The sequence below is a fragment of the Bos taurus genome, chromosome 19, assembly GCF_002263795.3.
Source record: "Bos taurus isolate L1 Dominette 01449 registration number 42190680 breed Hereford chromosome 19, ARS-UCD2.0, whole genome shotgun sequence".
NCBI classification, from domain to species: domain Eukaryota; kingdom Metazoa; phylum Chordata; class Mammalia; order Artiodactyla; family Bovidae; genus Bos; species Bos taurus.
Genome location: NC_037346.1, coordinates 31,352,339 through 31,379,115, shown reverse-complemented (window position 1 = coordinate 31,379,115; position 26,777 = coordinate 31,352,339). Strand labels below are relative to the sequence as shown.

The following is a 26,777-nucleotide window of genomic DNA, read 5'->3' as shown; positions in this document are numbered from 1 at the left end:
GAGGGAGGAGGGTTCAGGATGGGGAACACATGTATACCTGTGGCAGATTCATTTTGATATATGGCAAAACCAATACAATATTGTAAAGTTAAATAAAATAAAATTAAAAAAAAAAAAAAAGAGGTAGGAACCGGTGTCCAGCGCGTGAGCCTAAGCCCACTCCAAGAACTCGCTCCTCCGCCCGCATCTCCTTTCCGGTCCTGTGCCCCTGGAAGTCCCGCCCCGCGCCCCCGGAAGCCCCGCCCAGACGAGGGAGGATTCCCGGAAAGAACAGCCAGGGGAAACCAAAAAGAGACCAGGGGCGGGGCCGTTCAGGGCGCTCTAGCATTCTTCCTCTCTATGACCACTACCAATTGACAAGGGCAGTGCGGAGAGGTCGCTCCCTATTGGACGTGAGGCCTCGCGTAGGCGGGCAGCTAGGCTAGCGGCGCGCTGATTGGCTGGGGCCCCACGCGGGTGGAGGGGCGGTGCTGTCGGGGCATGCGGACCAAGGCCGCCGGCTGCGTTCAGGTCCGGGAAGAGGAGGCTGCGCATGTGGGCACTCCGCTCGCTGCTGGGGCTGCGGTGCGCGGCCGGGCGCACCATGTCACAGGGGCCGGCGCGCCGCCCGCGGCCGCCCAAGGACCCTCTGCGGCACCTGCGCACGCGGGAGAAGCGCGGCCCGTCATGGGGGCCCGGGGGCCCGAACACCGTGTACCTGCAGGTGGTGGCAGCCGGCGGCCGGGATGCGGGCGCCGCCCTCTACGTCTTCTCCGAATTCAACCGGTCCGTGCGCCGCGCCGGGGCCCGGTGGGGGGTGGGTGTCCCCTGGCCGAGCCCCCCCCCCCCCACCCCAGGCTTGATCACCGGGTTGTCAGTGTGGATGCGAGAGCCCGCACCCCGTACTGCCCCGTCCGTGCGGCTCCGGGAGGCGCCCCTGACCCTTAGGCAGAGCCCTCTCGCGTGCGCCTCATGGCTGGGGCGTGTGTGAAGTGGGCAGATGTGCGGAGGAGGTAATGGAAGAGGACCCCAGCACCGGCCCACCCCAGCCCCCTCCTCGCGTCTGCCGAGGAGGGTTCAAAACCTAGCGTCCTAACAGCAGACACTCGGCCGGTAGCACCACATGGGTTTTCAGGGTTTTTTTTTTCTCCCCTCAACGGTGTACAACAGAGCACCCGATCGATGGCAGAAGCTTTACAGACTCTGACTCTCTGGTGCGATGTTCGTCTTCTAGGTATCTCTTCAACTGCGGGGAAGGCGTCCAGCGACTCATGCAGGAGCACAAGTGAGCCAGCCCTCTTCCTGCGGGGCGGGGATGACTGTGCGGCTTTGACACGGGGGTCAGCAGAAGAGAGGGTCCCTGGCCAGTGTGTTGTGTCCTGCTCCAGCGCTTTCTCTTTCTTAGGCTGAAGGTGTCCCGTTTGGACAACATATTCCTGACCCGAATGCACTGGTCTAATGTTGGCGGGTTGTGCGGTGAGTCCATTCTTGTCCAGGTCAGAGGCTGGAGGGAGGTCTCTGGGATTTTAACCTGCCTTCTCCACCGCCCTCACCCCCGCTTTTTTTTTTTTGCCCATCACCTGACGTCCAGGGGAGCTGGAATTCTTTTTATGCCTGCCCCATCAGCTACAGCAGGAAGCATCAAAAAGTGTGGCTCAGAAGTGGTGTTAATGTGGAGGCTGCCTTTAGGTGTTAATCACCCACCTCATTTATTGAGTTGCTGGACTGGAGGTGCGGGACCAACTGGAGTGTGTGGTCACAGTAAATGCAGATCACAGTAAATATTAGGTTGGCCAAGAAGATGGTTTGGGTCTTTGCTTAACAGACTCTTTGGCCAACTCATTATGTCTGCCACTGGGACTATCAGCTACACACAGAGACCCAGTATCCAGATTTGTTGCCGTTTAGTCGCTAAGAAGTGTCTGACACTTTTGTGACCCTGTGGGCTATTATAGCCCACCAGGCTCCTCTGTCTGTGGAGTTTTCCAGGCAAGAATACTGGAGTGAGTTGCCATTTCCTTCCCCAAGGGATCATCCCCACCCAGGGATCAAACCCAAGTCTCCAACATTGGCAGGCGGATTCTTTACCACTGAGCCACCAGGAAAGCCCGGTATCCCAATTACCCCCTTGTTTCTGCCCATCAATTAGAAAGATCGAGATTGTTTTGCTGCCACATTCTGTAACATTGTGGAGCAGGTAGGAAGGAGTAAAGGCTGGACCCATCTCATCCCCCAGGAGTGAGACTCAGATGAGGTGAGGACGTGCCCAGGGTGCAGAATTGGTGCCATCCTTTGACTCGGTGGGTTTTTGCCCCCGAGGTGCCTCATTCTAATATCAAGTCCTGAGTAAGTGTCCCTTGAACCTCTAGCCAGCCCCAAGTCTGCTCTGCGTGTGTTCCCTGTTAACTCTGCAATTAGAGCAAGTAGGAAAAGCAGCCAGTTAAGTAAGGAGTGCGCCTCCTGGCGGTGACTGCGAGTCAGGGGTATGAGAGATCTGAGTTTATTCATTTTGTTTTTTTTAAGGAATGATCCTCACTTTAAAGGAAACCGGAGTTCCAAAGTGTGTGCTTTCTGGACCTCCACAACTGGTGAGTCTCAAAGCTGAGCCTTCCATTTTAACTTGCACAGGAATTTCCAGTTTTGCACATCGGCCCTCTGCCCTCCAGAGAAATCTCAGAGCAGTGGAAACACTTTGCGTTTCAAGCTAAAGATAACTTGAGTCCAAGCCTTATTGACTCTGACTGGGCTCAGGTCACATTCCCTCCTGGAGCCTCAGTGTCTGTAGCTGTGAAAGGGTCGCAGGTGTTACGAATTAAACAAGGTAACAGAGCACTGGGTCACTTTGTTTCACACCATGTAGACAGAAGATGTCAGCTTTTATTCTTTTTTGTTTAAAATTTATTTATTTTTTAGTTGAAGGATAATTGCTTTACAGAATTTTGTCGTTTTCTGTCAAACCTCAACATGAACAACTTCTATTCTTATTTATTAAATTTCAGACATCTCTGTTGTACCCTCCAAGCCAGCTTACAACACTGTTGAGAGGTTATAAACACATTATTGGTATAAGGGTTCACTTCACGTCCCAGGTCCTAGGGGAAAAGGCAGCCAGACACCAGCCCTGCCTGTGACATGTGTCTCCAGAATAACGCCTCGCAGCCGTCCCTCTGTCCTCCTTGTTAGCTCTGTCCCACCATGGTCTGCCATCACTTCCCACATCCATTCCTCCACCCGCGTGACTGTCCAGCCCCGCGGCCACAGGGATCCCTCAAGTGGAATGGAAGGCGGGTCACCTCGTCCTAAAACCCTTCACAGGTCTCTGTAAACAGAGTCCAGATACCGTCACGTGGCCCCCAGGTCCCGCTGGCCCCGGCCCTCACCTGCCCTGCATCTATGCCCGGCCACACGGCGAGGCTGTGGGGCCAGCTCTGAGCGCTTCACAAAGCCCCCACCTGTCTCAGGCCAAGATAATTTTCTCTCTCCTGTGTCCTCCCAAACTTCCGGGCTCGGCTCCAGGGCTTTGGCCTGGGAGGCCCCCCGCCGCCGGCGACTCTGCAGACTGCTTGGCCCCCAGTCTCCTGTGTTGTTCCTGTGCAGGACGCTCAGCCCCACAGCTGCTTGCTGTTGTTTTTATGATTTCTGTCTCTTCCCCTGGTTTCTAAGTTCTGTGAGCGCAGGTACCCTGTCTTCTCATTGCTGACTCCCAGGCATCTTACCTGTGGTGGACACTCAGTAAGAAAGTTGAAAGTGCTCTCTGAAGTATGTTTTATGTTGCTGCCTCCAGCGTCTCTCATGTATTGACCCTTGAACATGTGTTTCGTCCTCCTCGTTTTTCTTTCTTAGGAGAAGTATCTGGAAGCTATCAAAATATTTTCTGGTCCACTGAAAGGAATAGACCTGGGTAAGTCCTTGATAACTACTCATATGCCCCCTTCTCTCAAATCAGAATACATAAAAGCTGACCAAAGTAAACGTTAAAACTTAAATGCTTCATCCATGTGAGATGAATTTTGAACCTATTGCTGACTGCACTTTCTCTGCCCCTACCTCATCCCCTTAAACAACGGCAGGAAGGCAGGAGTGAGTCAAAAGCTGCCAGCAATGGGGTGTGTGCAGGATGGGGTCTCCCTTGGGGCCCTGAGGCTCCTTCCTGGCCCTGTAGGTGGGTGGCACCATTGAGTGGCCTTGGATCCCTCACAGAGAGAGGGGCTGGGAGCAGTTTTTTTGGGAGCACGTGGCCAGTTGATGGGAAGAGGCCTGACCGAGGTACCAGCCGGGCCAGGGGCATCTCCGGTTGGTTCTTCTGTAGAAGAACGCTGGTGTTTTATTTCAGAACGTGTCTTGGCTCTCAGAGTTGAGAGCATAGGTTCCCTGGCCTGGCAGTGCTGAGTGTCAACCTGGGTCTCTTACACTAAACCATCGGCTTCATTTTCTTTTGGCGGTTCATCACCAGTGATCCTCTTACGTCTTCTCACGTGGCTGTGTTAAACGTTAACGGCTGAAGATGTATTTTTGCTGCCTCCCTAAATATTTTCATTTACTTAGAAATTCTTGGTTTAATGCAGATTTATGCAAAAATCCAAAGCACTTCGGTTGCTCATGGGTGGTGATCTCAAGGTGATTCTCATGCCTGTGTTTGCTGCCCCGGTCACTATCCTGTGGTCTTTTCCCCACAGCCGTGCGGCCCCACTCAGCACCAGAATACAAGGATGAGACCATGACAGTGTTCCAGATCCCCATCCACTGTGAGTACCAAGCCACATGGGGGGGACCCCTGGCGGTCTATTGGTTAGGGCTCCATGCTTTCACCGCCAGGGCCCAGGTTCGATCCCTGGTCAGGGAACTAAGATCCTGCAAGCTGAGCTGCACAGGCAAACATTTAGAAAGCCACATTTTCTTGGAGCGGGAGGAGGTGGGTCCTAGTTGAGGAAGGCGGGGGGATGGGAGAAACTGCTGGTGGCCAGTGGAGGACAGGCCAGTGTAGTGGGCAACTGGCTGTGAGCTCGCCCAAGGGCTCTGTCATCTGCTCATCTCCCCTACCGACCAGGCGAGCAGACGAGCGGTCAGCAGCCGCCTGTGCAGAGTCCAGAGCGGCTGAGTCCACAGCCACCTCCACTCGCGGAATCAGCTGACGGGGAGCAGCGCCCGGACGGTAATGGTGCTCGGTCAGCAATGTGCTGTCGAGGGGGCTGGGGTGGACATGGGGTCTGTTAGTCCATTGCTTCCTTCTGCTCTCCATTCAAGTTTTTGTCCTAAGGAAGTTCTCTGTGCAGAACACTTTTCTTTGTCACGTTAGGACACCTGCGGGCAGCTGAGGAGGCTGTCATAAAGGTGGCTGCACGGAGCCTTAAGGGCCAGTTTGTAGCAGGGGGGTGGGGGCCCAAGCTTTGGGTCCAGTTTATCCAGAGGAGAACAGGGCCTGGCAAATGATTCATACAGAGGCTTTTGTGTTTCCCATTTTCTAGTACAAAATTATGTTGTTTATTTCGTTATACAGTACAGATCATTAAGTCTGTACAATTCGTTACCGAGTCTTTGGATTTTTTTTGAATTCCCATTTCACGTGTAGCAAATCAGTATTTGCGTGTGCACCTGTCGTGTTGGCAAAACCACACACACAGGAACACTGCTCTCACGTTGTTGGTGTCAGCAGATGGAGAAGGCTCGATGAACTGTTTGTGTCTCATTGAGGCAGCAGTGATGCCAGTTAATTTTTGTGAATGCAGGACCTAACAGCCAAGCTGACAAAGCAGTCAAAGAGTGGCTTTGTGCCTCCTCTTCCAGAATGACAGCCCACTGGGAAACGGGATCAGAATTCCAGAATGAGACCTACCAGAGGAATTGGGCTGCTTGAGGACACTGTGGTCCAGGGATGGGCAAGCTTGATAAGTTCCCGCCTCTGCTCTGAGGACCGAGGGGCCCCAGCCCTGTGAACTGTCCTTCTTGGATGGCATGAGTGAGGACTGACATTTTTGTAGGCCTTTCAACTTTTATGTTATTTCTCACAGAGTTATTGATAAAGCACATTACAGCTTATTTTTTTCTCTCATCTCCACTTCTAGGTAAAACATAAAACATTTTAAAACCCTTCACTTGCTCTTTTCTGGTTTGAGTTTTTGCATTTTTGTTTACTTGAATCTCAACATGAGTTAGAAAAAAAAGAAAGTTCTGCTTGAGGGAAAAACAAGTGTGTTTGTATCCAAAGTTCCTTCCGTTTAAATTTGTGTGATGCCAGATTAGGTGTCAGATGACCACTGATCTGTGACACCTGGAAGCCTTGCCATTCGCCTGGTCACGGTCGGACTGTCTCTTCTCAGGTGTCGGCTGGAAAGCGCGTGGCAGGGACACCTCCTTGGTGGTGGCTTTCGTCTGTAAGGTGAGCATGTGTCTGGTGATCTGAGGGTAGCAGCTTTCTCTGTGATCAGAGAAAACCCACCCTGGTTCCCAGTAAACCACCTGTGCTCGTGTATGTGTCCAGATTGTCTTCCAACCAGAGTCAGTCTTTGGAGACATGTTTCATAGTTGACTGTGAGCCTCACTCTTGAACTTCAGAAATAGCGAAAGGTTAAGTTTCTGAAGTCAATGGAAATAGAGTTGATTTACAGTGTTAACTACTGCTGTACAGCAAAGTGATTCAGTTATACCCGTGTGTATGTATACTCTTTTTAAAAATATTCTTTTCCATTACGGTTTATCACAGGATATTTTCTTGTGCTATACGGTAGGAGCTTATACCCATTCTATATATAATAGTTTGCATTTGCTAATCCCAAGCTCCCAATCCTCCCCTCCCCTCCCCCACCCCGGACTTCCCGCTTGGTGACCAGTCTTTCTTTTCTTTTTCTTAGATAGGTTCATTTGTATCCTGTTTTAGACTGGACGAATAAGTGATAGCATATGGTATTTGTCTTTTTCTGACTTCACTTAATATGATAATCTGTAGGCCCATCTATGGGGCTGCAAATGGCATTTAATTTTTTTATGGTTGAGTAATAGTCTATTATGTATATACATATATATATTTATATACCACATCTTTTTTATCCATTCGTCCATCAATGGATGTTTGGGTTGCTTCTATGTCCTGGCTGTTGTAACCAGTATTGCAGTGCACATTAGGGTGCGTATATCTTTTTAAATTATGGTTTTCTCCTGAGATATAGCCAGGAGTGGGATTGCTGGATTGTATGGTAATTGTGTTTTTACTTTTCTGAGGAACCTTAATACTGTTTTTCACAGTGGCTACACCAACTTACATTTTCACCAACAGTGTAGGAGGGTTCCCTTTTCTCCACATCCTCTCCAGCATTTATTGTTTTGTAGACTTTTTAACGATGACCATTCTGACTGGTGTGAGGTGGCACTTCATTGGAGTTTTGATTTGCATTTCCCTAATAATTAGCAATGTTGAGCATCTTTTCACGTGCATAGCTATTGGCTGTCCATATATATCTTATTTGGAGAAATGTCTATTTTGGTCTGCCCGTTGTTCCGTTAGGTTGCTTTTTTTGTTGTTGTTGAGTTTATGAGCTGTTTGTATATTTTGGAAATTAACCCCTTTTAGTTGCATCATTTGCAAATATTTCTACCACTGTGTAGGTTGGCTTTTCATTTTGTGTATGGTTTCCTTTGCTAAAGCTGTGAATTTGATTAGGTCCCATTTGTTTATTTTTACTTCTGTTACTTTGGGAGACTGACCTAAGAACACATCGGTATGATTTATGTCAGAACGTTTGCCTGTGTTCTCTTGTAGGAGTTTTACAGTGTCATGTCTTATATTTAAGTCTTTGAGCCACTTTATTTCTGTGTATGGTGTGAGGGAGTGTTCTAACTTCGCTGACTTAAATGGATCTGTCCAACTTTCCCAGCATCACTGGCTGAAGAAAGTCTTTTTCCCTATTGTGTTAATATATTCTTGCCCCTTTTGTTGAAGATCAGTTGACTGTAGGTATGTGGATTTATTTCTGGGCTCAATTAATAGCTTTTTTTATCTGGAGATACGTTCTCTCTATACCCACCTTGGTAAGAGATTTTCTTTTTTAATCATTATTGAAAGAAAGTGAAAGTGAAGTCACTCAGTCGTGTCTGACTCTTTGCGACCCAGTGGCCTGTAGCCCACCAGGCTCCTCCGTCCATGGGATTCTCCAGGCAAGAATACTGGAGTGGGTTGCCATTTCCTTCTCCAGGGGAGTCTTCCCAACCCAGGGATCGAACCCAGGTCTCCTGCATTGCAGGCAGAGGCTTTAACCTCTGAGCCACCAGGGAAGCCCTTATTACGTTTGTTTATTTCTGGCGGTGCCGGGTCTTCACTGCTGCATGGGCTTTCTCTAGTTGTGAGCAGGGGCTCCTGTCTGCTTGTGAACGGGAGCTCCTCTGGTTGCGAGCAGAGGCCCCTCTAGTTGTGCAAGTTTTTAAGTACAGAATGATGATTATGAGGTTTTGTGATAGGATTTTTTTCCGTTTTAACATAAGACAACACTGGGAATTTTTTATTTTAACTTCTCTCGGTATAAAAGCAGCAGCACAGTTTTGCCACATATGTGAAAAGTCAACAAGAGAAACCACCCACAGTTTCCCTGTCCCCGGAGTGCCGTGTCACACAGTGGATCCGTGACTGTTTCTGCTGGACTCTGTTCTGGTGACGCTCCGTTGGCCGTCACTTGACCAGCGCAGGATAACAAAGCGAGCATCTCTCCTCCAGATGCTTGGAGGACGCTTCTTACTTGGGATGGGAATAGAGGGCATTTTATTAAATGGACAAGGAGGTAACAAGGTTGGGGAAGTAAGCAGCTCAGTTTTAAAGCATTCGGTTTCCAGTGCTAAACCAGTTGTGAAACTGCTGGTGGAAACCGAGCTTCTCCATCAGACCCTGGCCTCACGTGCTGTCCTCTTCTTCACAGCTCCACGTGAAGAAGGGAAACTTCTTGGTGCTCAAAGCGAAGGAGCTGGGTCTCCCAGTGTGAGTGGCGGGGTGTCTGGGGGGGCCTTGCTGGGCACAGGGCGCCCCCGGGGCCCCGCCCTGACTGAGGCCTCGCCTGTCATTTCAGCGGAACAGCCGCGATCGCCCCCATCATTGCTGCCGTCAAGGACGGGAAGAGCGTCACCTACGAAGGGAGAGAGGTGGGTGCGGTCCTGGCAGGCACAAGCCGGGCCTGGACGCCGGACAGTCGCTGTCTGGTTTGGGCCCCACTTACAGGGGAGTGAGCAGCTTGGGTTTCATCACTGAGCTGAGCTTGTCTAGGCTTGTCCTGCACATCAGTGCTGGCCACATGGGGGCATTTCTGGGGGTTTCCCTTTAGGATTTGGGGGTCTTCCTGATAGGATGAGGGCTGTCCCTGTCCCTGGGTTCAGGGGAGACCCCCTCAGGGTGGACTTCAGGCGTGTGACCCCAAGGAGTGACATCCTCACCAGGGTGGGAGGATGTAAGGACGAGACTCTGCCAAGAGCCGAGTGTGAAATGCCCTCTCCGGCCGGCCGGCCCCGGCTGGTGTCTGTGGAGAGAGGGCCGGAGGTGTGGGCGCTCCCTGAGGGGGCTAACACTGGGGACTTGGGGGCCTGCCCTGGGAGCACATGGTGACCCCGGGGACTTCACAGATTCTGCCTGAAGAGATCTGCACCCCTCCGGACCCCGGGATCACCTTCATCGTAGTAGAATGTCCAGACGAAGGGTTCATCCAGCCGCTGTGTGAGAACACCACCTTCAGGAGGTGAGGAGGGCCCTCCTGGAGGGAGGTGAGAACCGACATTGGTTGGGAGAGCAGGTCTGGGCTCCTGCTGCCCAGTCTGAGGTCTGCACTCTTTGCCTCACTGGACCTAGCAGAGCTCCCACTTGCTTCCTCCCAGTTACCAAGGGAAGGCCGACGCCCCCGTGGCCCTGGTGGTCCACATGGCCCCGGAGCACGTGCTCCTGGACAGCAGATACCAGCAGTGGATGGAGAGGTATGAGGGCCCCCAGGTTTCTGCCCTCCCTGGAGGCTGGGGGCGTCTGTGCTGTGAAGACAGTCCCCGCGAGGGGGCGCTGCGGGCACACGTCTGCTGGCCTGGGGCTGGCTTCCTGCCTGCACCCTCCACACCCTCACCTCGGAACAAACCCTGCCTGTGTTGATGATCACGTGTGTGTTTCCTAAATAAGACACGTGGAGGATAAAGTAGCAGCCTTGCTTTAGAAGCTCAGTCCACGTTGGGCACCTTCCTGCTCTTCCCCACCGCCCACCTGAGGGCTGGGTGGAGGGACTTGGCTGGGGTTGGACTGGGGCGTGTGGTGACTCCTCTCTTGCTGGCGCCCCTGGTCCTCTGCCCCTCGGGGTCTGAGTGTTGGCGTCCATCACCATCTTCCTTTCCTCCCCTCATCCCCGTGCTCCCTCGTGTTCCCGAGTCCCCAGCCCCAGAACTCTTCCTGGTTTCCCAAAGGCTTTGAACTGGGCTCTGAGGAGGAGCTGGGCTGTGTCTGGCCACTCGGGGTGACCTCTGGACAGGTCACTCACCCTCTTGAGCGCTCCCAGTACATGACCACCCCGTGGGCTGGAGTGCCCCCAGAAAGACACCATGACGACCGTGTGTCCATCTGTCTTAGGTTCGGGCCCGACACTGAACACCTGGTTCTGAACGAGACCTGCGAGTCGGTCCACAACCTGCGCAGCCACAAGATCCAGACCCAGCTCAGCCTCATCCACCCCGGCATCTTCCCCCCGCTCGCCGGCCCCCGCCCTCAGGTAGCAGCCCCCCACCTCCACTAGCCGGCCCCTGCCCTCAGATAACCCCCCCACCTCCACTCGCCGGCTCCCGCCCTCAGGTAGCAGCCCCCCACCTCCACTAGCCAGCCCCTGCCCTCAGATAACACCCCCACCTCCACTCGCCAGCCCCCACCCTCAGGTAGCAGCCCCCCACCTCCACTCGCGGGCCCCTGCCCTCAGATAACCCCCCCACCTCCACTTGCTGGCCCCCGCCCTCAGGTAGTGACTTCTCTCTGGCCCTGTTGTCCCCCCATGGGTCACAGCTCCATCTCTTGCAGGAAGGCAGTGCTACCCAGGGTGTGCCCACGGTCCGAGGCCAGTGTCTCCTTAAGTACCAGCTCCGGCCCCGGCGGGAGTGGCAGAGGTCAGTGTGGTCTCGGGGGTGGGGGGTGGGGTGGTCAGTGTCTCAGGTCTGCAGCCACGTGGCCTCTGCCTCCGAGCAGGAAAGTCAGTCACCCGCCATCCGGTCACCCTGAAAGACTGCCTGTTACCAGTTTGTGATTTCTGACCCGGGGTGTGGGGGCGTGTTAAGAGGTATGTCTATACTGTGGGTTTAGGGCCTGATACACTGTCGGGCTTTTCTTCAGAACAAGGTTGTTGCCAGGTTTCCAGGTGGGGGTGCTTGTTCATTGGAGGCCCTGCAGTCCTCCTGCTATGTTAACGAAACAAGTGCCTTCCATAAAAATCCTTGGGTGGAACAGGGTTTCCTTGGAAGATTCTTAAGTGGGGGTGGGGGAGGGGTACTGGGTCAGAGGCCGGCCCTGCCTGAGGCACCTGGTGAACCCGGCTCACCCTGCAGCCAGTCACGTGAGAGGTGCTTACTGCCCTCTGTCTTCAGTGTTTAAAAATTTGAAGTGTCCTGTGCACACCAGTATGGTCCAAGGGGACCACGTTTGGAAAGGTGGCTGGACCCTGGGCACCACTGTGTTGAATAGTTGGGGCCCTTTAAGAGCCCTCCTCCCCTCCCCCAGGGGGATGCCCGGCACGACTGGGGTCTAGTGAGTAGAGGTCAGGGAGGCCCCTGCCCACTATCAGTGCTGCCAGGGCCAGCCCGGCCCGCTTTGAGCTGCGAGGTTCTGAGGACCAGAGGTGTGAGACCCGCTGGGCTGGGGAGGGTCTGCCACGGCGTGACTGAGAGGTGGAAGCACCTGCAGACAGTCCCCAGGGTCGGTGCTGACGTCAGGTCTCATTCACGGCCACGGCGCCCTTCTGTCCCGATTCTACCACCTTCTTGCAGGGATGCCGTCCTGACCTGTGACCCCGAGGAGTTCATCGCCGAGGCCCTGGAGCTCCCCAACTTCCAGGAGAGCGTGCAGGAGTATAGGAAGACAGCCCAGGACAGCCCAGAGGGTGAGGCAGACCAGGGACCAGCCCTTCCCGGGCTTGCCCTCCTGAGGGCATTCGTGCAGCACAGAGCGCAGGGTCAGCCTGACACTGTCTAACCCCAGGGCCTTCTGGTCTGTTTACTACCAGTGCCTGCCCCCACCCAGACCAGTCAGGTCGGAAGTTAGGTGATGAGGCCCACACAAGCCAAGCATGAGGGTCTGGGACCTCGGGTGAGGTTCTGGGCAGAACCTGGGGTGGTCCCAGCTTTGCTTTAAGGGTCCACGGGAGGACTCTGGCCCCGTCACTCACCGCGTCGGGCTTCCCCCGCCCCAATGGGAAGACAGTTTGGGGAACTCCGTGGCCTCTCTGCAGTAGTTGGCTTCCCCAGTGGTGGTGGTCTCAGCTCACAACTGAAGTGGAGAAAGGAGGCTGGACCAGAAGGCGGGGTCAGGTTCAAGCCAGTCAGCGCCAGGCTGGAGTTTCAGGACTATGCCTCCCTGGCTGCGCTTGCCGGGGTAGGTTTCAGGTTCGCACGTTAAAGCCCCATTTGTATTGTTGCTCGTGCGCGTGCACATGCGGCCTGTCTGGCTGGGCAAGGCTTGTGGGGCCCCATGCTTCAGAATCCAGGAGGCTGTGCCTCTTCCTCCCAGAGAGTGAACCCCCCTGAGCCCCTCCCAGCAGGGCGGGACCTGTGCCAGGTGGGCTCAGCCTGGAGGTCTGAGCTGATTGACAGCACAGAGAGGGGCCCCCTGTTATATCATCTCATAGGAGACTTGGGGGCTCCCCTGAAAGCTCAGTTGGTAAAGAATCTGCCTGCAGTGCTGGAGACCCTGCTTCGATTCCTGGGTCAGGAAGACCTGGTGGAGAAGGGATAGGCTACTCACTCCAGTATTCTTGGGCTTCTCTTGTGGCTCAGCTGGTAAAGAATCCACCTGCAATGCGGGAGACCTGGGCCTGGGTTTGATTATTGGGTTGGGGAGATCCCCTGGAGAAGGGAAAGGCTACCCACTCCAGTATTCTGGTCTGGAGAGTTCCATGGACTGAGCAACTTTCACCACCAAGAGACTTGGGCCTGTGGAATTGCTCTGCTTTCCGCCCCTTCTGGTCTGAACATCACCCCCTCCTGGGGATCTGTACTTAACCTCAGGGCTGGCTCACGATGTGTTTTTCCATAGCAACCAGCAGCCAGTACCCAGAAGTGGTCTTCTTGGGGACAGGGTCTGCGATCCCAATGAAGATCCGGAACGTGAGCTCCACGCTCGTCAACATCAGGTATGAACCCTTGAAGGGAGGCGCCGCCCGCGGGGGGACCCTGCCCCACTCCCAGGTGAATCAGAAGGTGCAGCCTTTAATCCCTGGAGGCCAGTCTTGGCTGGAGTGCCCGGGGAGGGGTCGGGCAGTAAGGTGACGGTGGTCCGAGTAGCTGACTTGGATGTGGGGGGTCTGCGCAGTTGGACGCCCAGTCATCTTTGGATGAAGCAGGTGGTGTGCTGTGAGCCATCACCTGGTCTCACTGGGCTTTCGGCTCCTCCTGTGAACTAGTCACTAACCGCCCCCACCAGCGTCGTGGTGCACCTGCCGCCAGGCTCCGCTTCCCACACAGACCCTCTCTTGGATGCCCAGCATCTGTGCGACTCCGAGGACACTTGTGTATGTCCCGGGGCGTCGGGATGTCCTCTGATAGGAGGAGGACAGATGTGAGGCCGCCTTCACCTTGAGGGCAGCCCCCCTGGGTGGGGCTGAGGTATTGCCCTGCCCTCCTCCCTGAGTGAGTCCCCCCCGCCCCCGTCCCCCACAGCCCCGACACGTCCCTGCTGCTGGACTGCGGGGAGGGCACCTTCGGGCAGCTGTGCCGCCACTATGGGGACGGCGTGGACCGGGTCCTGGGCTCCCTGGCTGCCGTGTTCGTGTCCCACCTGCACGCCGACCACCACACGGTGAGTGGGCTCCCTCCTCGGGCCCTGTGACTCCCACCCGGCGTGGTGTCTTAGGAAAACCCGGTAGCCTAATCTTGAGGCCACAGGGCTTCCCCTGGCCAGGTGGCTGCTTGGAGCCACCTTCAGCCAGAGGCGGGCGGCAGCTGGGTGGTGGGCATCAGAGGTGGGTGGCTGACGGCAACCAGGGACTGCAAGCTGGGGTCCCAGGGCCCCAACTCGGGAGGGAGGTTGGGTCTGCATGAGGCTGATTGTGTCCCCTCCTCCTCCCAGGGCTTGTTGAACATCCTGCTACAGAGAGAGCGTGCTCTGGTGAGTCCACTGGACTGTACTGCTCCCTTGTCCTGTGATGGCACACACACGCCTCCTCCCACTCCACACCGTTTCCACTGAAACATCTGCTCTCTCCCCACTGCAGGCATCGCTGGGCAGACCCTGCCACCCCCTGCTCGTGGTCGCCCCCACCCAGCTCCGGACCTGGCTGCAGCAGTACCATAACCAGTGCCAGCCGCTGCTGCACCACGTCAGGTGGGCTCGGGCCGGGCGGCAGAGCCGGGGAGGGTGGAAACCCTTGGCTGGTTCCCACTCATAAAGGCCCTTCGCTTTGGGTTTCTCCCGGCCTCCTTCACTTCCATCCGCAAGTCTAGATCTCTGCCAGCACTTCTCTGTGAAACGGTTTCCAGGCCTAGCACCCTGCTTCTTCAGTGACAGCACTGAATTGTTCCTTTGTAATAGTGGGGCTCTCTAGTCGGTGGCTTGAACATCAAATTAAACGTTCTTTTTCTTAAATGTTTTATCTTCTCACAGTGTTATTCCTGCCAAATGCCTTCAGAAGGGAGCTGAGGTCTCCAGCCCCGAGGTAGAAAGGTTGATAAATTTGCTGCTGGAAACCTGTGGCCTGGAAGAGGTAGGGGGAGGCCTGGGCGCAGGTGGGCAGGTGGGGGCCACGGAAGCGTGTGGCTGGCTGTGAGCCCACCACCCCTCCTCCAGTTCCAGACCTGCCTGGTCCGGCACTGCAAGCATGCCTTCGGCTGTGCGCTGGTCCACATGTCTGGCTGGAAGGTGGTCTACTCGGGGGACACCATGCCCTGTGAAGCTCTGGTCCAGATGGGTGAGTAGGGGCGTGTTCTGTGTGGCCCCCAGACCCCTGTGGCCCCCAGGCAGAGGGCTTATTCTTGGCACCTGTGCTGCTGCTTCAGGGAAGGATGCCACCCTCCTGATCCACGAGGCCACCTTGGAAGACGGTCTGGAAGAGGAAGCTGTGGAGAAGACACACAGGTACAGAGCGCCCAGTCCGTCTGGCTCCCCAGCTGATGCTGGGCCAGCCTGTTTCCCACCAAGGGCCGTGGGGGCTTCTGACCCCGAGTGGCTGGCTCCCCAGCCTCCACTTTTATTTCTGCGGCACCTCTAAGGCAAGGCTCTGGAGGAGGTGTGGCTCAGGAAAGAACTGAAAATATGCTGAAGCCAGGGAAGCGGGGCTGGGGCAGGGTCATAGTGCGATCTAAGGGAGGAGTGTGTCGCCCCAAGTGGGAGGCCCCTGTCCCCCTGAGGCCCTCACTGGTGGGCAGTCCCACAACGCAGAGCCTGGGTTGCACTGGGGGAGGTGGGAAGACGGGCCCTGGGGTGGCTTTGTGTCGGCGGCAGGAAGCCTGCGGCCCCCAGGTGTCTGGCTGGGCCAGGGTCTGCGCGGCCTGCTCCTCCAGCCTCCCGCTGACCCATGTGTGCAGCACCACCTCCCAGGCCATCGGCGTGGGCATGCGGATGAGCGCAGCCTTCATCATGCTGACCCACTTCAGCCAGCGCTATGCCAAGATCCCGCTCTTCAGCCCTGACTTCAACGAGAAAGTGGGCATCGCCTTTGACCACATGAAGGTGAGGGGACCCCTTGGGCGGGGCGGGGAGAGGCGCCTCCATCCGTGTGGATGGCCGGGCTCGGCCTGCTGCCCACCACAGCTGGCACAGAGCCTTGGGGCACAGGCCCCCAAAAGCCCCGTGGAGGCCCAGCTATGACACATGAGCCACCCTCCATGAGGGCCCGGGGATGGCGTTCTCTGAGCAGTAAAGCTGGGCCTCTGGAGCCTGGCTTCCTCTCCCCACGGCTGGGCCAGTCTTCCAGCCAAGTCTGCCTGTGAGGGTGGCCGGTGCCTGCGAGCCATGACAGCCTCGTCTTGCCTCGTAGGTCAGCCTGGGGGACCTCCCGACGGTGCCCAGGCTGACGGCGCCACTGAAGGCCCTGTTCGCCGGGGACCTGGAGGAGATGGAGGGGCGCCGGGAGCGCCGGGAGCTGCGGCAAGTGCGGGCAGCCCTGCTCGCCGGGGAGGACGTGGAGCCACCACAGAAACGCGCCCCCACAGAGCATCCCCTAAGCCCACAGAGCAAGAAGGCCAGGGCCCAGTAGACGTGGGGCTGGGGAGTGTGGCGGGAGGCCGTGGCTTCCTTCGGTCTCCAGCACGAGCGCTGGGCTGGGGACGCAGCCTCAGGAATGGTGTCTCCAAGGATGGGACATTGTGAAGGTGGCGTCTGGACCCTGAGTGCTCTGTCCCTGTGCTGCGGCCAAGCAGGGTCTTGGGGCACAGCTCTGCACTGCGGGCGCCCAGGGTGCCTGGAAGCAACTTGATCCTGGCAGCGACCTTCGGAGTCCATCCCCGGGGAGCCAGCACCCCTCTGCAGCCTGGTGTCTTAGCCAAAGTCAAGTCTTGTGGACTGTCAGCTGCGGACCATGATGGGTGGGTGTGCAGTGGTTCCAGGAACGCAGAGATGGGCTGCCGTTCCTGCCGCATAAACAGACTGGAGTGTGGAGCGACACCGCGTGGGGCCAGCGGCCGGGCCTCCCCCTAGGGCTGGACAGCACTGAGGTCAGTGTCTGAGAAGGGGGTGGATTCTCACAGACACCGCTAGTATTCACGTGTTCTTACCACCGGGGAGGAGAGGGGGGGAGCTTTAAAGAGACATAGGTGCTGAGACAGAGACCAAGGACTGGACTCACCATGACCTTGGAGTCCCTGGCATCGCCTCCCGCATCCCCTCAAGCTTGTTGTTAAGACAGGAAGATAGGCCACGCTCAGGGATAATAAATCTATTTTAATAACATTACTTTTGACAACTATTTGTACACGTATTGAAAGGTAATTGTCATCCCCCGGGCTCCATTACAAATTGGGTACTGAGCTGCCCTGCCAGGAAGCGAGCAAAGCCGGGAACATCAGAAATCAGCAAGTCCCACTGTTGGAGGAGGATTACTTTACACTTGGTTGGGAAAAATAACAAAGCATTTAAATCTCTCATTGTACACCTGTACATGGGTTTAGATTGAATGGCTCAAATTAAACAAATATAGATTTCATATATACAAATATTATATCCAGTTTAGGTATTCTATTTGAAAAGGATAAAACTGTAAGGTTGGACTCTGCATGCATGACCGGAATCCACTTCTCTCCCCCTCCGTCCCAGGTGTGACCAGACCCCCAGGGTCTCCTCCCCGGGGCCGGCTGGGGACTCTGTGGAAGGGTGAGCCAAGCTCTGCCCACCGCACGGCTGGGGGTGTGGGCCTGGGGGCTCCATGGGCCATGCCCCCTTCCCCTCTAGGGCTTTGGGTGACAGGATTATTGCTATTCACTTCTGACCTCCAGAAAATGACCCCGTTTCTTAGTGAGCTGGGGGACCCTGGAGGGCTGCAATTACTGAGACACATCTCAAGTTTTGGGGGGGGTGCCTGGGGAGTTACATTTGGGTCCCCCAGACACACTCAAGATCATTTTTAAAATTCAGAAATAGAAAACCGTAAGATAGTAAAGGGAGCTTCATTCCACAGCGTGGAGGAGTAAAACTTAAATTTTGTCTTCAGCCATTTACATCAAAGCCCACGGATGAAGGTCTGCCTGGCCGGCTCCTTGCTGTGAAGAGGAAGGCCGGCCAGGGCCCCAGGCTTCCAGGCTCCTGAGAGCTAGACGCTCCGCCCCCTGCCCCATCCCTTCCCCTGTCCCCTCCCCGCTCTGCACCATCTGGCGGACCTCGCAGGACTCACGGCAGCCGTCAGCACGGGTGACAGGCAGCCCCAGGCTGACCACCACGGAGCCGCGCACACCCACCCTGCAGAGGATGTTTCTGACACAAGCCCTCGCGTGGGGAGGGCGGTCGCCTGGCGTGGAGGCCGAAAGTGGATCAAAATAGGCACAAAGTCAAAAGGCAAAGATCAAACAAAAGGCCAGAGTCACCACCCAGAGGGGACGAAAAAACATCCGCACCACAGAAACCTGCCACGTGGCCATCCGCAGGGGTCCCACCTGGCGGCGGCCGCAACTGCACGGCCGTGAGCACACGCGTGCGCGGTGCTGCTCTCAGGGCCGTGTGCAGGCGCGGGCGCGGTGCTGCTCACAGGGCCGTGCTCTCCGACTCCTCCTCCGAGTCTCTCTTCTCAGCCACCGAGTGTCGCCGCATGTGCTCCAGGGGCCCGAGGCGCAGCGCCGACCCCAGCTCCACGTGGATGGAGGGCACGTCGAAGTGGACCAGATCTGCAAGGCGGCAGGGGTGGGGGGCGGGCTGAGAGGCTGGGGGCCTGGGGTGTCATGGAAGGGCCAGCTGGTGCGGGGGTCCCCTGATGCAGCCTCTTAAAGGGGCCCGCTCCGCCCATGGGCCCAGACATCCAGATTCCTGGATGTGGTTCAGGATGTGGTTCAGATTCCTACCTGTGGTTCAGGCCCAGCGGATCCTTACCCCCTGGAACCAGGCTCTGCGTATAGAGGACACCCCCTGGCTGGGCCAGGTCACACCGGATTGGGGATGTCAGGGCTGCATTTAGTTTCCTGGAGTCTGCAGGGATCGGTCACAGCCTGGGGACACAGCCACCTCTCAAGTGCGTGGCTGGACAGGGGGTCCTGACACAGTGGCCCAACTCAAGACCACACATGTATGCCTAAGGGGCTGGGGGAGGTGGGACAAGGGTCTCCCTGAGGACTCCGGGAGTAAGGGGGGCAAGCTGCTCCCTGTGGGCACCGCCACCCCCATTCCCATCCTGCTCGCCTCCAGTTACGCCTCTGCTCGGGCACTGAAACGTCACTTCCTAGAAAAAGACCAGGAAGAGGGCTGGTCCCCAAGGCAACACACACAGTCTGTCCAGACCTCAGCAGGCAGCTCGGGGCTGGGGGCCCTGCGGGGCGGGCATCAGGCGGCAGCGCCGACTCCCGGGGCCGCAGGGCTAAGGGGACCTGTGACTCCCTCTGGGCCTGATGAGCTCTGGCCTCCGCTCAGCCTCACCGTCCCCAGGTGGGGGACTGAGGACCCACACCACGGGGGAGCAGATGGGGGTGGGGCTTCCCATTTTTGTCAAACATTCCATCCAAGGAAGACCACGGCAAGTGGACAGACAGACGCGTGGACACCGTCTTCAAAGACACACAAACATGCAAGCTCTGGGACGAAGGTCCTCCTCTCCTCTGACCCCACCCCCACCCCCAAAACAGCCCCCTGCCTGACCGAGTAGAGACGGGAGTGGGGGGTTGGGGGTCCGCGCCTTGGCCGTGCTCCTCCTCCTGCCGGCCTGACTTGGACTCAAAGCCCCGCCTCTGTCCCCAGGAGGAGTGTGACCTTGGGCGCCTTCTGACCCCGCCTGGGCCTGGCAGTCACTGGGGTGACACAGGTGGGAAGGTGCCCGCAGGCAAAGCAGGTATAGGACGCGCAGCCTGAGGAGAGCCACCTGGCGGCCACCTTGGCCACTCCTTAAGCCACACTGAGCAGGAAGGTAACTCAGGCAGCTGGAATGCAGTGGGAGAGAAACCCTTGCAGACGGCTGAGAACGGAGAGGCCCGTCCTTGGGACAGAGGCCCCCGGAGGCCTGTCACGGGGCCCGTGTGGGTGGCAGACACTGCAAAGCCACTCCTGTCCAGAATGTGCAGCTTTTCTGGGGGGCAGAGGGGACCCCTTGCTTCACTCTGGCTGCCCCATCTGACTCAGGCCCCGACACCTGCTTCCTGCCTGTTCTTGCCTTTGGTTTCTTTAGCAGCTTCTACCCTTTACGGGAGCAGGAGGCCTTGCAGAAACTGCTAGGAGGGCTCCCAGAGTATTTCATTGAATTGGACAGAAAGGCCCTGGCTAGCTGCATACCTGGGACAACGTGAGCTCGGGGTGAATTCTAGAATGGACACTAGGGGTTCTTTAGAACCTGCTGGCCATCCTAGAGGACCAGGCAGGTACTCTCCCTGGGGGCCCCTCCCTAAACTCCGGGTGCTTGTGCCTCCCCCAACACTGGGCACACGTCGTCAGCCAGCGGGCCATCCAGTGACACAGACCTGGGATGAGGGAGGGGGCCGTCACCCCTTCCTTCTAAGCCTGCGTGGGAAGCAGCTGGGGCTGGGCGGCCCTGGAGGGGGACAGTGAGGGAGAAGCCGAGCGCAGCCTCTTTCTCCTCCTGAGAAAAGCCAGGAGGCGGCCGGTGAGCCCCTAGGCCACGGGAGGCTGCCGTGCAGGTCGGGGTGCATGCAGAGCGTGGGGTGCGGCCTGGCTGCGGCCGGGAAAGGTGAGGCCGGGACCGCTTACCCTGCAATCCCCCTCACGCGTCCACAACCGCATCCCCCGTGTCACACAGCTGCGAGAACACAGCGACAGGAGGCAGAGAGAGGAAGAGAGACGATGAGACGACAACGGACACAGCATGCCCAACGCACAGTCAGGGGGCCGCAGCAAACTGCGACGACCACACCGCTCAGACCACTGCCCCGCGGGACGAGGGGCCGGGCCGCTGCCCCCCAGATGACCGCTCAAGGGCAGCGGCTCTGAACCAGGGGTGGCTGGGACCCCCGCCATCCATCAGGGACTCTTCCAGAACCACCAGCGGGAGGGAGGTGGTGTTCACTGTGGTTCTCTAGGGAGGGGTCTCCTTAATGTCTTAAGAGCCTCAGGGTGGACAGAGCAACTGGGCCTTTACTGTTAATCACATCCAAAGAAAGCCAGATCGCCAGACGGCCGCTCCCCATGGTATATACATCTGTTTCCCCCACCCCAGGCACGTGCACTGGACTAGTCTCTTCTAGGCAGCAAAGCACTAAACCCATAGGCTCTCCTTCCATGTGGTCAACGGAACCCTCACTCCCGAGGGCAGACGTGGGGATGAATAAAAGCACAAGTCAGGACCCAAGGCCAGACTGCTCCCTCCAGTGTGTGTGTGGCGTGTCTGCGTGGAGACAGCTGTGTTTGTATGTGTGTGTGTGTGGTGTGTATATACAGTAGGTGTATATATGGTGTATCTGTGTGTGATTTATGTGTATCTGTGGTACGAGTGCGTGCAAGCATGCTCGCATGCATGTATCTGTGTGGTGTGTGTGGGTTATGGTTACACATTTTCCTAGAGGAAAAATAGCTCCACTTTTGATGTTAAAGTAAAACTAATTTTAGTTGTCATGGGCCTGTCCCACAAAGCCCCTCAAAGAACCAGGCTTACAGAATCTTGTCTGAAATTGCATGCTCAGTCACTTCAGTTGTATCCGACTCTGCGACCCCATGGACTGTAGCCCTCCAGGCTCCTCTGTCCATGGGATTCTCTAGGCAAGAATACTGGAGTAGGTTGCCATGTTCTAAGGGATCTTCCTGACCCAGGGATCAAACCCATTATCTCTCACATCTGCACTGGCAAGCAGGTTCTTTACTGAGCCCTTTCTAAATATATTTTGCTAGGAAAAAAACCTTTTTCTAATAAGCCTTTTTTGAAGTGAAGTGAAAGTCGCTCCATCATGTCTCTTTGTGACCCCGTGGACTCATGGAATTCTCCAGGCCAGAATACTGGAGTGGGTAGCTGTTCCCTTTTCCAGGGGATCTTCCCAACCCAGGGATTAAACCCATGTCTCCTGCATTGCAGACAGATTCTTTACCATCTGAGCCACCACGAAAACCCAAGAATACTGGAGTGGGTAGCCTATCCCTTCTCCAGGGGAATCTTCCCGACCCAGGAATCGAACCGGGGTCTCCTGCACTGCAGGTGGATTCTTTACCAACTGAGTTATCAGGAAGCCCATAAGGCTTGTTTAGTTATTAGGAAACTATGTCTTTGTCTCTCAACCTCTGTTCTCACAGTGAAAACTGGTACCTGAGCTGCCAGTGCTGAGCAAAGCCCCAGACACACCTGTGCTGTGATCCCACTTTCTGCCATCACAGTCCAGCCCCTCCTGAAGCCGCCTTTTCCCAGGACGCAGGGCACTCAGCCCCCAGATGCAGGGCACTCAGCCCCCAGATGCAGGATCAGAACCCAGGCTGGCGGGTGTTCAATTGGGAGAAATCCCCTAGGGAGCCCCTTCTCTGCAGGACAACTGGGCCTGGGGGTGTCCACGGCCTCAGAGGGGCTTCTAAGGAGACCACCCCATATGCCACAGGTGGCTCCAGCACGGTCATCCCTGGCAAACAAGGCCCACCTCTTGCAAAGTCCCCAGATGCCACACGCGCCAAGGTTACCTGTCGACATGCTCTCCCCGGGGGACACACCGTCCAGCACGGGATGCTCTGAGGACTGTGGGCTGGAGGCGGCGAGGCTGACAGTGGGCGGCTGGGGCGGCGGCAGGGTGGGCCTCTGCCGGGGCTTCGGGGTGGGCCGCGACTTGCTTAGGGCGCCCGTGAAGCCAGAGGGGGAGGCCAGTGGGGGTGCCGGGGCTGCGGGGGAGAGCTGGCCTGATGCCAGGGAGTAGCCCGGGGGATAGCTGAGTCCGTAGGGCGATGGGGTGCTGGGGGGCGTGGGGGACAGGCTGAGTGGGGATGGCTGGCCGGCAGGCTGCTCAGGCAGGGGCCCTGGCTGGCCGAAGGGGACCTTGGGTGGAATGGGTGCCAGCTTCTTGGAAACTGAAAGACGAATCAGCACACAGGGTTGTTAAGTGGCACTCACCATCCATCCATGTGGCTGTGAGCACCTTTTCCCGACCCCTCACCACCAGTGCCTCCACGCCCAGCTCCTGGCACTCTGAGGGCAGCTGATGCCATTTTAAAAAATTCACCTAGAACTACAGGTTTTCCTATCTGCCCACATGTTCACTAATGTCTCCTCCTTTTCTCTTGATTCCTGCTGTAATTGGCGCGCGCGCATGCGTGCGCACACACACACACATCCCACCCCCAGGCAGCGGCTGAGTTCAGGGTCCTTCCATCGCTTCACAGTGGTACAAGTATCAGGGTTGCTCGGAGAAGGTGGGAGTTGAGGATGCACTGTCCAGGAGGGAACGACTAGAGATGGACCTGGACACTGGACCCTGGACAAAGCGACCGTCCTTGGGGCAGGAAGCTCTTCTGGCTGAACCTCCAGTGGCTCTGGGATGCCATAACAGAGACCTCTGACCCAGTCCTCCGGCCACAGAGGCCCAGAGCCTCCATCACTCAGTCTGTCTTTTCCCTATCCTTGCCCTCAGTCCCCTGTACTTGCCCTGGAGGTGTTTACCCTTTAAGATTCCCAGGTGTAGATGTGGGCAGATCTGCATTGTTCTAGGTGTACCACTGCCCTGACTCCTCTGCACTGCCCTCTTTTTTACTTTTTTCCTTCTTTTTCCTTTTTTCTGATTCAGAATCTTAGTTCCCCAATGACAAAGGATTGAACCCATCCACCTGCAGTGGAAGCAGAGTCCTAACCACCAGACCCCGGGGTAAGTCTCCACACTGCCCTCTTTTATTTATTTAGTCATGAGGGTGGCCATGACGTACCTTTCCGGAGGGTGTGAGGGCTCTGGTCCGCAGGTGGCTGGCCCGGACTCGTGCCTGACTGTGCCCCGGGCTGTGAGCCTGCACTGGGTGTCCCCTGGCTAGAACCCGGACTTCCCTTCTGCCCTGATCCTGGAGAAAGTTCTTTGCTTTTAGAAGCACTGTAACACAAGAGAGTTATAAAACAGAGTCAGTCCCTGAACTCAGGCAGCTTCAGCATCAGAATCATGAACTGAATTTATGTTCTCTGGGCAGGCGTGGTCCTCCCAGACCTTCTTAAGGCCTTCAAAGATGCCTGTGGAGGTGACCAACCCCTCCTGGGGGCTCTGAAGGCCTGAGCTCCACTCCCATCTCCAGGTGGCCCCCTTACGGCCAGCGCCCTTTCCTGGCCTTGGCCCTCTCCCCAGCAGACCATTCCAGGAAGTCTCCTCTTTGCCAGTTTCCTCCTCCCCACAGCAGCCCCTGCTTCCTGCTGACCTCTCTCTCCCCTCCTGCATCCTGAAACAGAATCAAAGCCCATGATTCCATGGCCAGGGTCGGCAACCCCTTGCCCTCTCTGGTGAAGCCATCAGCAACCACCCCATCCAGGGTCATCTCCAGCCCCTGCCAACTCTGTCATTTCCCATCTCACATGGAAAATACTTTCTATACATTAAAGAAAAAAAAAAATCCTGCAACCCCTTCACTTAGGGATTGGTATCTGTGTGCATGTGTGCACACACACAAGTGCATACAAAGACTGGCTTGAAAGGTTCAGATTTCCAAAGTCGCCAAAATTTTTCCAATTCCTAACAGAATGCACAGTGGGCCTGGTGAAGTGGCTTTCCTAATTTTCTGAATTGTTTAGAACAGAGAGAAACAGCCAAGGGGTCTGTGCAACCCCGCTTGTAGAATTCCCTCCCTCTGACCATGCCCCTCTCAAAGGGGGTTGTGGGGGGGGGTTCCTCCCCTGCGCCCCTGGGGACCAGCGACCCCGTGCCGGCTCAGATCACACTTTCCATTTTTGGAGGGACAAGGCCCTTTCTCCATAAAATCTCATGGAACCAGCACTGGAAGGAGCAGGCTCTCCAACTCTTTTCTTCCTCCATGAGAATGAAATGCATGATCTTGTCACCTCCATTCTTTACCTGACTTGCTCCCATTTTAGCAGTAAAAATGGCCCCTATGCATCTAAAGGAGGAGGAGTGGAGAGGAGAACCACTGAAATTCTAAACTTCGATAGAGGTAACAAGCTGTACCAGTACAGGAGGGGACAGAGGAGCTGGGAACTCAGCTTCCTCGCCTGCTTTGGCAAGCTGCCACCTTACACATGCACCTGGGATGCTATTCTCAAAAAGCCTGGACCCCCTCTGATCACACAGGGGCTATGAATCCCTACCTGCTGCCAGCATGAAGCAGAAGCCAAACCAGGATGCTTAGAAAGGGGACGGGGGACATGACCAACTGCACGAGGCTCTGAGCGTGTGCAGCAAACCTGAAACCCCTCATCCACGTGCACTGCAAGCTAGCCTACCCGGGGGGTCGGGTGGGGGGCCAGCGCCCCGGACTTACCTGGTCCGTTCAGCCGCAGGCTGGAGGCCGAGGCCGGATGGAGAGAGCGCGGGCACCATGGGGCCCTCCGGGGACTGCTCCGGGAGGGGCGACGGCAGGGGCGGGGCGAGCTCAGCGGGCGGGGCGGGGGGCTGCATGGCAGGCGGGGCGCAGGATGCCTTCCGGCCGGCCGAGGAGCCTCTTCGAGCCACCCACGACGTGTCCATAACCCTCACGCCCATGCTGGCCGGGGACACAGAGACACCCAGGCTTAGCCTCACGCCCAGGGCGCCGGGCTCCCGCCCTCACGAAGCGGCCAGCAGCGCAGCCCCGAGCATCTCTTGGACCAAGGAAGCGAGGCGGCGGCCGTGTTCCGCGGAGCATCCCGCAGCTCCAGGCTGGGGCGGCCTGGGCACCGCTGGCCTTAGGACCGCGGCGTGCCCGACAAGCTCCCCGGAACCCAAGCTTCCCTCAGAGCAGAGAGCGGCTTCGCTGGGGGGGTCACCCACTCCTCCCAAGTGGAGGGTGGACGCGGGGGAGGGGGGAGGGCAGCATCAGACTAGAAGAGAGCACCGACCAGCAGGGACACCTGAACATCCATCCTTCTTTTTGTCACCTGGGGGTCCAGAAGCACAGGACCGACTCAGGACTCCCGGGCCAGCCCCAGGACGCTGGCTGGCTTACAACCTCTGCAAGGTCTACAGAGCAGGGCGGGGCTGATCATGCTCTGGTCAGTCCCCACCCCCCCCCGATTCCACTTCAAGAAGGGGGGACACAGCTCTGAGTACATCGGCCAAAGCAACCAGACACGCACATTCACCCCTGCAGAGCTCGCTAAGGCACCGCTCGCTATTCCCATGGATGCACGTGACCTCATGGCTACCCGAGGATACTGTACCTTTGGATTTTCCTAAGGCTGCAGGGACAGAAACACACAGACATTAGTGTGGCAAACACTGCGCCTGCCTCCGGACACACAGCGGCTCTCTGTCAGGGTCAGGGGCTAAGCCTGGGGCTTCCACTGAGCCTTGAAATTGTTTGCTTAGTCCGTCTCTCCAGTTAAAGTGACTTTTCTGTCTGCACAGGTGAAGAGCATCCTACCAAGCGCACTGGTGAATAAAGACAGAAGCTGAAGAGCTGACACTGGTGCTTGCGGTAGGGGTTGGGGGCATGTCACAAGGAAGGGAAAAAATCCACAGGAGCAGCCATCTGCTCTTTTCTAAGTTATATGATTTAGAAGGTGGTCAATCTCCTTTCCTCTGGTCTAGGAGGTGACTGGTGCCATGATACGTAGTCAAAGCCTTCACTGACTATGGCAAGAGCTAAAACTGCCAGTGTTAAGGGAGACAGATGTTCATGCAGGGAGAACACTGGGCAGTCCCCCGTCTCCACTGGGGATAAGCAGAGGGTTGCCCCTTGCTGTCACCCACGCTGGCCAGGAGCACTGAGCTGCTACACCGTGATGGTCTGCCCACCTTGCAGAGGTGCAGCAAGATTCAAACCAAAGCTTCAAGGTTGGGGATGGGTTGTAGCAGGTGGGATGTGGTCCTTTACGAAAATGTGTGAGGAGGGAGCCTCCATGAGGGGCACAGAGGACCATGGTGCTACA

At 56.6% G+C, this 26,777-nt stretch overlaps 2 protein-coding genes, 1 long non-coding RNA gene and 1 other non-coding gene across 7 annotated transcripts in view; 3 read left to right on the top strand and 1 right to left on the bottom strand.

The window, feature by feature from the left end:
• The first annotated feature begins 461 nt into the window (after positions 1–461).
• Positions 462–17,383, top strand: ELAC2 (elaC ribonuclease Z 2). 2 transcript variants are annotated; one of them, XM_005220337.5, is made up of 24 exons: positions 462–765; positions 1,214–1,264; positions 1,385–1,455; positions 2,503–2,567; positions 3,823–3,880; positions 4,656–4,724; positions 5,027–5,131; positions 6,297–6,355; positions 8,880–8,938; positions 9,027–9,099; positions 9,574–9,686; positions 9,823–9,918; positions 10,553–10,691; positions 10,991–11,076; positions 11,950–12,062; positions 13,214–13,310; positions 13,837–13,975; positions 14,246–14,284; positions 14,391–14,500; positions 14,780–14,879; positions 14,963–15,083; positions 15,172–15,250; positions 15,700–15,844; positions 16,152–17,062. In XM_005220337.5, the coding sequence occupies exons 1-24, from the start codon at positions 533–535 to the stop codon at positions 16,368–16,370; spliced, it is 2,439 nt and encodes an 812-aa protein (XP_005220394.1). In that variant the 5' UTR covers positions 462–532; the 3' UTR covers positions 16,371–17,062. The 2 variants fall into 2 exon arrangements, with proteins under 2 accessions (XP_005220394.1, NP_001179994.1); NM_001193065.1 differs by lacking the exon at positions 5,027–5,131 and having other exon boundaries at positions 498–765; positions 16,152–17,383.
• On the top strand, positions 9,739–9,810 carry MIR2339 (microRNA mir-2339). Its single transcript, NR_031111.1, has one exon. It is a non-coding gene; the product is annotated as a microRNA mir-2339 (primary transcript).
• The window catches only part of ARHGAP44 (Rho GTPase activating protein 44), a 161,667-nt gene continuing 151,923 nt past the window's right edge, over positions 17,034–26,777 (bottom strand). Inside the window, exons 17-22 of one of the 3 annotated variants that reach the window (XM_015458757.3) lie at positions 26,067–26,084; positions 25,190–25,411; positions 23,642–23,799; positions 22,412–22,792; positions 20,507–20,555; positions 18,398–18,486 (exon numbers count right to left, since the gene is read on the bottom strand). In XM_015458757.3, the coding sequence (XP_015314243.1) occupies positions 20,548–20,555; positions 22,412–22,792; positions 23,642–23,799; positions 25,190–25,411; positions 26,067–26,084 (787 nt within the window). In that variant the 3' untranslated portion in view covers positions 18,398–18,486; positions 20,507–20,547. Of the gene's footprint in view, positions 18,487–20,506; positions 20,556–22,411; positions 22,793–23,641; positions 23,800–25,189; positions 25,412–26,066; positions 26,085–26,777 lie in introns of all 3 variants that reach the window. The other 2 variants (XM_002695851.7, XM_015458756.3) reach the window with 2 other exon arrangements.
• On the top strand, positions 18,440–21,104 carry LOC132343048 (uncharacterized). Its single transcript, XR_009491705.1, has 2 exons — positions 18,440–20,160; positions 20,556–21,104. It is a non-coding gene; the product is annotated as an uncharacterized lncRNA (long non-coding RNA).